At 45.5% G+C, this 10267-nt stretch overlaps 1 protein-coding gene across 1 annotated transcript in view; it reads right to left on the bottom strand.

The window, feature by feature from the left end:
- Window positions 1-5094: 5094 nt before the first annotated feature.
- The window catches only part of TICRR (TOPBP1 interacting checkpoint and replication regulator), a 46442-nt gene continuing 41269 nt past the window's right edge, over window positions 5095-10267 (bottom strand). The window contains exons 20-22 of the mRNA XM_082388245.1: window positions 7117-9289; window positions 6866-6991; window positions 5095-5981 (exon numbers count right to left, since the gene is read on the bottom strand). Coding sequence (XP_082244371.1) covers window positions 5869-5981; window positions 6866-6991; window positions 7117-9289 — 2412 coding nt within the window. The 3' untranslated portion in view covers window positions 5095-5868. The remainder of the gene's footprint in view (window positions 5982-6865; window positions 6992-7116; window positions 9290-10267) is intronic.

Raw genomic sequence — 10267 nt, 5'->3', positions numbered from 1 at the left:
ATCCAAGAACATGGTATATCTTTCCAACTGTTTGTGTCATCTTCAATTTCTTTCATCAGCATCTTGTAGTTTTCAGAGTACAGATCTTTTGCCTCCTTAGGTAGGTTTATTCCTAGGTATTTTATTCTTTTTGTTGCAATGGTGAATGGGATTGTTTCCTTAATTTCTGATCTTTCATTGTTAGTATATAGGAATGCAAGAGATTTCTGTGCATTAATTTTGTATCCTGCAACCTTACTGAATTCATTGATGAGCTCTAGTAGTTTTCTGGCAGTATCTTTAGGATTTTCTACGTATAGTATCATGTCATCTGCAAACAGTGACAGTTTTACTTCTTTTCCAATTTCGGTTCCTTTTATTTCTTTTTCTTCTCTAATTGCTGAGGCTAGGACTTCCAAAACTATGTTGAATAAAAGTGGCAAGAGTGGACATCCTTGTCTTGTTCCTTATCTTAAAGGAAATGCTTTCAGCTTTTCACCGTTGAGAATGATGTTAGCTGTGTGTCTGTCATATGTCATATTTTAATTCTTTATTATGTTGGGATAAGTTCCCTCTAGGCCCACTTTTTGGAGAGTTTTTATCATAAATGGGTGTTGAATTTTGTCAAAAGCTTTTTCTGCATCTACTGAGATGACCATATGGGTTTTATTCTTTAGTTTGTTCATGTGGTGTATCACACTGAGTGATTTACAGATATGGAAAAGTCCTTGCATCCCTGGGATAAATCCTACTTGATTATGGTGTATGATCCTTTTAATGTATTGTTGGATTCTTTTGGTAGTATTTTGTTGAGGATTTTTGCATCTATGTTCTTCAGTGATATTGGCCTGTAATTTTCTTTTTTTGTGGTATCTTTGTCTGGTTTTGGTATCAGGGTGATGGTGGCCACATAGAATGAGTTTGGGAGTGTTCCTTCCTCTGCAATTTTTTGGAATAGTTTCAGAAGGATAGGTGTTAACTCTTCTCTAAATGTTTGATAGAATTTACCTGTGAAGCCATCTGGTCCTGGACTTTTGTTTGTTGGAAGTTTTAAAATCACAGTTTCAATTTCAGTACTTGTGACTGGTCTGTTTATATTTTCTGTTTATTCCTGGTTCAGTCTTAGAAGGTTGTACCTTTCTAAGAAGTTGACCATTTCTTCTAGAGTGTCCATTTAATTGGCATATATTTGCTTGTAGTAGTCTCTTATGATCCTTTGTATTTCAGTGGTGTCAGTTGTAACTTCTTTTTTGTTTTTAATTTTATTGATTTGAACCCTCTCCCTTTTTTTTTCTTGATGAGTCTGGCTAAAGTTTTATCAATTTTGCCTATCTTTTCAAAGAATGAGCTTTTAGTTTTATTGATCTTTTCTATTGTTTTCTTTGTTTCTATTTCATTTATTTCTGCTCTGATTGTTATGATTTCTTTCCTTTTACCAACTTTGGGTTTTACTTGTTCTTCTTTCTCTAGTTACTTTAGGTGTAAGGTTGGTGTTTGAGAATTTTTTGTTTCCTGAGGTAAGATAGCATTGCTATAAACTTCCCTCTTAGAACTGCTTTTGCTGTGTTCCATAGGTTTTGGATCATCGTGTTTTTGTTGTCATTTGTCTCTAAGTATTTTTTGATTTCCTCTTTGATTTCTTCAGTGATCCATTGGTCGTTTAGTAACATATTGTTTAGCTCTATATGTTTGTGCTTTTTTACAGTTTTTTTTTTTCCTGTAATTGATTTCTAATCTCATAGTGTTGTGGTTGGAGAAGATGCTTGATACAATTTCAATTTTCTTAAATTTATGGAGGCTTGCTTTGTGGCCCAGCATATGATCTGTCCTGGAGAATGTTCCATGCGTACTTGAGAAGAATGTGTATTCTGCTGCTTTCAGATGGAATGTTCTGTAAATATCAATTAAGCCCATCTGGTCTAATGTGTCATTTAAGGCCTGTTTCCTTATTAATTTTCTGTCTGGGTGATATGTCCATTGATGTAAATGGCGTGTTAAAGTCCCCCACTATTATTGTGTTACTGTCAATTCCTCCTTTTATGGCTGTTAGCATTTGCCTTATATGTTGAGGTGCTCCTATTTTGTAGGCATATATATTTATAATTGTTATATCTTCTTGGATTGATCCCTTGATCATTATGTAGTGTCCTTCTTTGTCTCTTGTAACAGTCTTTATTTTAAAGTCTATTTTGTCTGATATGAGTATTGCTACTCCAGCTTTCTTTTGATTTCCATTTGTATGGAATACCTTTTTCCATCCCCTCACTTTCAGTCTTTATCTGTCCCTAGATCTGAAGTGGGTCTCCGGTAGACAGCATATATATGGGTCTTGTTTTTGTATCCATTCAGCCAGTCTATACCTTTTGGTTGGCTCATTTAATCCATTTACATTTAAGGAAATTATCAATATGTATGTTCTTATTGCCATCATGTTGTTTTGGATTTGTTTTTGTAGGTCTTTTTTCTTCCCTTCCTCTTTTGTTCTCTTCTCTTGTGATTTGATGACTATCTTTAGTGTTGTGTTTGGATTGCTTTTTCTTTTTGTCTGTGTATCTATTGTAGATTTTTGGTTTGTGGTTACTGTGAGGTTTTGATATAGCGGTCTATATATATACAAGATTGTTTTTAGTTGCTGGTCTCTTAATTTCAAATGCTTTTCCAATATCCTGCATTTATATTCTCCTCACAATGATGGTTTTGATATCATATTTGTGAGTGGATGATTTTCTACCTTTTCAGTATGTTTGTCTTTACTGGTGAGCTTTCCCATTTGTAATTTTCTTGTTTCTAGTCGTGGCCTTCTTTTCTGCCTCAATAAGTTCTTTTAGCATTTGTTGTAAAGCTGGTTTGGTGGTGCTGAATTCTGTTAGCTTTTGCTTGTCTGTAAAGCTTTTGATTTCTCCATCAAATCTGAACGAGAGCCTTGCTGGGTAGAGTCAGAGTATTCTTGGTTGTAGGTTTTTCCCTTTCATCACTTTAAATAAATTATGCCACTCCCTTGTGGCCTGCAGAGTTTCTGCTGAAAAATCAGCTGAAACTCCCTTGCATGTTATTTGTTGCTTTTCTCTTGTTGCTTTTAATATGTTCCTGCTTGGGTTTATCCTGTATGGGACTCTCTGTGCTTCCTGGACTTGAGTGTTCCCTTTCCCATGTTAGGGAAGTTTTTGGCTATTATCTCTGCAAATATTTTCTCAGACCCCTTTTCTCTTCTCCTTCTGGGACCACTATAATGCAAATGTTGGTGCATTTAATGTTGTCCCAGGTCTCTGAGACTGTCCTCATTTCATTCTTCTTTCTTTATTTTCTTTCACATCAATGATTTCTACTAATCTGTCTTCCAGCTCACTTATTCATTCTTCTGTCTCATTTATTCTGTTGTTGATTCCTTCTAGTGTATTTTTCGTTTCAGTTATTGTTCATCTGTTTTTTAAAGTTTCTAGCTCTTTATTAAACATTTCTTGTATCCTTTCAGTATTGTGCCTCCATTCTTTTTCTGAGATCTTGTTATCTTTACTATCATTACTCGGAATTCTTTTTCAGGGTGATTGCCTATCTCCACTTCACTTAGCTGTTCTTCTGGGGTTTCATCTTGTTCCTTTGGAACATATTTCTGTGCCATCTCATTTTGTCTAACTTTCTGTCTGTGGTCTCCGTTTCTCAGGCTGCAGGATTTTAATACTTGGTTCTGGTACCTACCTGCTGGTGGGTGAGGTTGGTCTAAGAGGCTTGTGCAGGCTTCCTGGTGGGAGGGACTGGTGCCTGCCCACTGGTGAGTGGAGCTGGGTCTTGTCCCTCAGGTGGGCAGAGCCATGTTGAAGGGTGTTCATAGGCTATTGGCTCTGGATGACTATAGGCAGCCTGTTTGCTGATGAGTGGGGCTGTGTTCCCACCCTATTGGTTGTTTGGCCTGAGGCATCCCAGCACTGGAGCCTGCAGGCTGTTGGGCAGGGCCAGGTCTTGGTAGCCAAATGGCGACCTCTGGGAGAGCTCACACCAATGAGTGTTGCCTGGGGCATCCACCACCAGTGTCGTTGTCCCCACAATGGGCCACAGCTGACCCCCACCTCCCCAGGAGATCCTCTAAGACCCACAGGTAGGTCTGGTCCAAGCTGTAATGGAGTTACTGCTTTGTCCTGGGCTCCAGTGCTTGTGAAACTTTTTGTGTGCTAAGAATGGAGTCCCTGTTTCCCCCCGTCCTGTGGAGCTCCTGTACTCAAGCCTAGCTGGCCATCAAAGCCAAATGCTCTGGGGGCTCCTCCTCCCAATGCCAGACCCCCAGGCTGGGGAGCCTGACGTGGGGCTCAGAACTCTCACTCGTGGGAGAACCTCCACAGGTATGGGATTTGATTATATCACTAATGTGCCCCTCCTACTGTCTTGTTGTGGCTTCTTCTTGGTCTTTGGGTGTAGAATATCTTGTTTGGTAGGTTCAAGTCTTTTTGTTGATGGCTGTTCAGCAGTCAGTTGTGATTTTGGTGTTTTCGTGAGAGGAGGTGAGCTCAAGTCCTTCTACTCTGCCATCTTGTCTCTCTCCTTCTGCCACCTTTTGGCTTGAGTTTCAGAAGGATGATTCTGGTCTCATGCTGATGTGTGTGTGCTGTTGGTTCTGAAGTTCAGCCAAGGCTTGTCACAGAGCAGTCAATGGCAACAGAGTTGTGGTTTAAATGGTCTTATGTATATGGTTGGGGGGGGACTGAAAAGCTTAGTAGTATCAGGATTTTCGAAAACCATTTAAAAATAAATGACAATAATCTCTGGAGGGAGAAATGGGAGTTTTCACTTAAGAGTTTGATTTACAAGATCATAGTAAGACTCAGGTTTGGGAACACAACAGGCTTGAAAGTTTTTCAGAGACCATGAGACCGTTTTGAATCAGCTCTGTTAGCCAAGCTCCTGGCCAAGACTTGACAGCAGACTGGTCCACGGGGTGCTCTGGACAGATCCACGACTCAGGTGAGTCTTCCTGTGAATGGTGGGAACCGTGCCAGGGACTAGCCGACTCTCGGGGCAGACCTTGAGATGTGGCTGCTCCAGAAACCACTAGAGCTGGACCATGGTCACATTTAACCTCAGGCTGGAATGAATGTTATACAGAAATGCACTGAACGCCAAGTAGCTAGAGATGATTTTATTGTTACACAGGGAATGCAAAACATTTATTCTGCCCCCATGCCACAGTCTTCTTCTGTTTGGTGTATGCTGCTTCCATCTCCAGGCACTGCCTCTGTCTTGGGGTCCTGGCCTATAGCAGCTCTGTGAGGGACCAATGTAGGGGTCCTTCTCCCATTTCGTAAGTGAAGCAGAGTGGTCTGAACTTGCCATGGTCGCGGTTGGGGTGGCGTGGAATGGGATCCTGATCTTAACAGTTCCTTGTCTGGTTGCTGACTCCCAGGCTGCCTCTGAGTTACACCACCAGCTATACCACCTTACTAAGGCAGGGCAGGCATCATGGGTTAGGGCTGGGCTTGGAGGTGGACAGACTCCACACAGGGGATCTGAAAAGTTGAAGGCATTCACGTGGGAATCTGAAAGCTGATCATGGTAACGGAGGCTTGGGACCAGGCCCCAGTTTCTTTATGCCCATGGGGACCTGGCTGACCTCACCTTCATGTTTTAAATTATTTCCTCAGTTCCATTAAGCCTTGGTTATTCCTGTTTCTGTGTGCAGCAAACTGAGGGTTACACATGATGAACAGACCAGTAGGGCCCTGGCTCAAATGAACCGAGTTTCTGGGTACATTACTAAGAATTCTTTTATGGTACATGTCTGGAATTCCTTGTACGTCCAGAGAAAACTGCTGTCAGATCACTTCTGTTAAGAAGTGTGGTAGCTCTGGGCAAGCTCAGTAGTGTTTGTAGTTATAAGTCCCCCAACCAGTTCCATCCTAACTAGCTAATCAGCTTCTTCCGTGTGTAAGTTCTGCTGATGGGACGTCTCCTGGAGAATGCTCGGCTGAAAGGAGAGTCTTCTGCCGTGGGGGAAAATACCTCCACATCCTCATCTAGAAAAAGGCAGAAAGACTTAGCATACAGGAAGTAACTGAGAAAAGAACAAAAGAAAATGGGCTTCAACTGCAGAGGGTTACATGTTAAGATGGACTTAAAACCAGCATTGCTTGTAGGTTCTCCCATCCCACAGACACACTACCTGTACTTTTTCAAGGCCCTCCGCCCTTACTGTCAGCACAGAGCTGACAACAACAAGTAATTGTGAAAATGCAGAATACCTGTGGCGCTTCAGTTAGATACTTTGCAGTTCTTTTTGTCTCAGATCTGTGGCAGTTTTGCTGTTTCGCATGATTTCTATCATGGTCTTGAGGGAAGAGAGCCACTGAAGAGCCCCACCTCCTGCACCCCGCTTCAGTTCTAGCAGAAGGAGGAAACCTCTCTAACCAGTGCAGCTAACAGGGTGAATCCCGTTCTTTCCAGGTGGGGTTGAGGGGAATCCTAGGGTCTGAAGGCTGATTATAATAGCCAGTCCGTTCTCAGACTGAATGTATGGAAACACAGGGGTATAACCCCCGAGGGGAAATGGCTGGCTCTGCACACACCACCTACCACTCATGCTGTTTTCCCCTCAGATCCCAGCGACCACAGACGAGCAGGAAGTGATTGTGTGCTGGCTTCTGTCACTGTCTTCAAGAAGCTGAAGTAATTTGGTAGGATTTTGAGGGTTTTTTTGGTTCAAATACACATAAGTTCTAAAGTGGTATTTCTCTGGGAAGGGCACATGACACTGCGGGGATAAAACCATCCCAAACTGTGGCAGTCCCTACGACTCCTCCAAGACGCAAGTGCCTGAAAACCCCGAGCTAGCTTGGGATAGAGCTAACCAAAGGATAGAAGTTTGATCCTGGTAACATCTCTAGGACCTTCAACAAATTACCTCTGGTGTCTTTACACTGAGAGGAGGGCGCCTTCCCGTGGAACAGCAGCGGAGAGTGGGTCAGCGCCTGCAGACCGCTGGCAGAGAGGCAGCTCCGCACGGCACAGCCGGGAGGCGGGGTGGCACCTGCAGCAACGGCACGGTCAGCACAGCCCGCAGCCCTCACAAGGAAGCCCCAGCCTTCCCGAGGGGCGTCTCTGCAGTGCCTCCTGGCCAACATGCCCGACAGAGCTGCGCGGCGGCCAACTCACCAGAAACAAACACCTCGTCGCCTGCCGTGGAGGGGAGCTGTCGCACACCCAGGCCTGGAGACCTGTCGTCACTCTTACCGACTTGGGAGTCTCCTCTCTGCTTGTCACAGACTCTTTTGGTTTGACACTCAGCCTCCTCCTTGGCAGAAAGGAGTCTCTTCCGAGATCCCAACCCAAACTGTCCCCAGGAGAAGGCTCCCTCAGCCTTAGGCTCACTGTCCCTGGGGGGTGACTGGTCTGGCAGCTGACACACCCCCTCGAGCTCAAAATCCCCCAAGACGGGGGTCTTGGTGATGCTGAGTTCAAGGCCTTGCTCCTTCCCCTCCGGCTCCAGCAGCGACACTCCCCCAGGAAGGTCTGTACCGACCTCGCTCCTCCCAGCAGAGGCGCTGAGGCCGCAGTCCACTGCCCTCTTCCGGCGGGGCCAGTCTTTAATTGTGTCAGGAGTTGTCTTCCCACTGTGCTTGGGGGATGGTGTCCAAGGAACCCCGACTTCTGTCTGAAATGGAGAGGGGGTACTAGAGGGGCAGCGGGTGGGGGTACAGGACTGGCAGATATAGGTCTGTCCCCCGCTCTTGCCAGGGGTGCCGTGCGAGGGGCGAAGGCAGGGGGGCGACAGGTAGGTGGCTTCGGGTTTGCCTGAGGACTTGTTGGCCCTGGGCACGCTGAGACCAGGGAGGCAGCTCTCCTCTCCCAGAGAGCTCTCCTCCCTTCGCAGGGGCTCAGCTTCTGACAGACAGCTGGGGTCTATCTTTTTAATTCGAAGCTTGGGAAGGCCAGAAGCTTGCATCTCCAGCTCAACCTCATAGGTCTGTGGGCTGGCAGAGGCTCTGGAGGGCCAGGCTGACGCCTGCAGATTCTCTAGTTGTGCGGCAGCCTGGCACTGCTTCCTGTCTGCAGTGCAGTGCAGGTCGTAGCAGGGTGTCAGGGGAGAGCTGGGCCCAGAGGAAGGAGAAGAGGGAGGGATCCCGGGGTTACACAGAGACGGCTTCTCATAAGTACCCATCCTTGACCCCTCACCTTCTTCCACCGGTGAAACGTTGCTTTTTAAGTTATCGCTGCTATGGTGCTCGGCAGCTCCATCCAGGAGAGTGAGATACTCCGAGTCTCTTGCAATAAGCAAAGGAGAGGATGTATGCCAGTGACTCCCAAAGCTAGTCCCAGGGTAACTATGTGTTTCAGGAGGAGACGGAGGAGAGAGGGTCGCTTCCTTCTGGTTCTTTCTAGCATCTGTGATGGCAGCTGGGTTGTCAGTTATGGCAACCCTCAGAACAGCAGAGCTGTTAGGCTGGCCCTCCGGGAAGTTTCTTTCTGTTTTAGAGGTCTTTTTATGCCTTTTCCCAATTTTAGAAGGCGGTGGAGGGGGTAGGAGGTCAGATCTAGCTATCTGTGAGGCTTTGTGGGGAGTCGAGGGAGCAGGACAGGAGGGAGATGTGGCTACACTGGGTGATTTCTGGGCCTCTTGCCAATCCAGTTCTCCAGAGGGAGGAGATTCTATAGAAAAACTCCCAAGCGGAGTCTCCTCGGAAATACCACGTGAAGGAGAGGTAACAGGTTTCTTTGGAGAAGTCAGAGCTGTGTTCCCTGGTTTCTCTGGGGTTCCAACAGCATCATTCCACGGCTGTGCCAGCTTCTCTGCCTGAGACGCTCCGGAGCCACGGGGGAGCTGGCGTTTCTGACTTGGAGGTGTGCCCACAAAGGCAGCTCGTCTTCGGACCCCCGAGGCTGCTGCCCTCAGAGGCATTCGAGGAGAGTATCTGATGGGAGTCAGACACTCACTCCTGGTCTGGGCAGTTGACGAAACCAGGGCTGCCGGACAGGAGGTGCTTTCTGGACTGGAATTCACCAAATGTGGCCAAGTAGAATTCTGCAAAAATCTAGGTGGCTGACCACCTTGTCTCTGGGGAGTTCTCGGTATTTCTTCAAGAGGAGAGTGACCTTCTGCCAGGGAGTGTCCTTTCTCAGGAGTGGCTTTTGGTCGAGATGGTGAATGCCAGCCGTGTGAGGAGTCTTTTAAGAACTCCTTAAAAATGACCGGTTTGGCAGGGGTCATTTCTGCAGGGGATTTTTGCAGCCTTTCAGGAGTGCGCAACGGAGTTCGTGGTGTATGAGGGAACTTTCTTGGTGTAGCTTTAGAAGAGATTGGAGATTTCCAGTAACTCTTCTCAGGAGTCTGTAAAGAAAAATGCTTATTTCAGTGCTTGAACATCATATTCTCTGAAGAGTGTTTTAATAATGTCTAAGATGATTAAAAAGTCAAATTTGGAAGATTTATAGTCAGCCAAAGAAATGATCTTAAGTTGGATTTCGTATAGTGACACGTTTCCACTTCCAAAACATGACCCAGATTTCACGTGTCCACTTTTTCTAGCACCAAGCACTGTATCCAATCTTAGTTTCTTCTCCTAAGACAAATAGTTTTAATAATTTGCATACTACAGCTAAAACATGCTTTGCCTCTATCTATGTCACTCCACTACTCACAGCTATCTTCTTCTTCAATGAGACAACTATTTCTGATCTTTGCCTAAAGTAACCTTTCAGAGCCACATCACCTGCTGTTGACCTGCATTCAACATGTGCTTTTAAGTACCTGCTATGTGCCAGGCAATGTGTGTGCGGGAGGAGGCCAGGGGGATGAGGTGGAACATGGAATATATGGATATATAAGGCACAGCCTCAAAGATAACATCTCAGAAAGGAAACTCTCCAGCAAAAGACTTCCCTTCCTTCTTGCAAAAATGCAGTTAAATACTCCAACAGGTAAGGAGGTCTGACACCTATTGTTTAATCTTACCTGATCATCTCAAGGGAGTCCTGGTCTAGTTGGCATTTCATGTGGGATACAGACAGATATATAGTATGGCCAATGCAATGACAGGGGCACGCATGGGACAATATGGGAGCACCGGGAGGGTTGGCTATCTAATCCAGCAAAGGGGAGAAAGAGGGAATAGGAATAGCGAGTCAGGTCTTAAAAGAATGGGTGTCAGCAGGTGAAGACAAAAGGTGGGAAAGTGGGGGAGAGGGAACTTCAGGCATAGAAAACAGTATAAGCAAAGGCACAAAAGCGAAAAACAGCAGTTGTGTGCATCCTGAGGCTGCTGGGAAGGTGGAGTGTGAAGCAGAGATGGCTGAGCAGGGATCAGAT

The sequence above is a fragment of the Balaenoptera borealis genome, assembly GCF_965194805.1.
Source record: "Balaenoptera borealis genome assembly, chromosome: 3".
Lineage (NCBI taxonomy): Eukaryota > Metazoa > Chordata > Mammalia > Artiodactyla > Balaenopteridae > Balaenoptera > Balaenoptera borealis.
The sequence above is the reverse complement of the archived record's forward strand: the minus strand, read 5'-3'. Positions and strand labels throughout refer to the sequence as shown.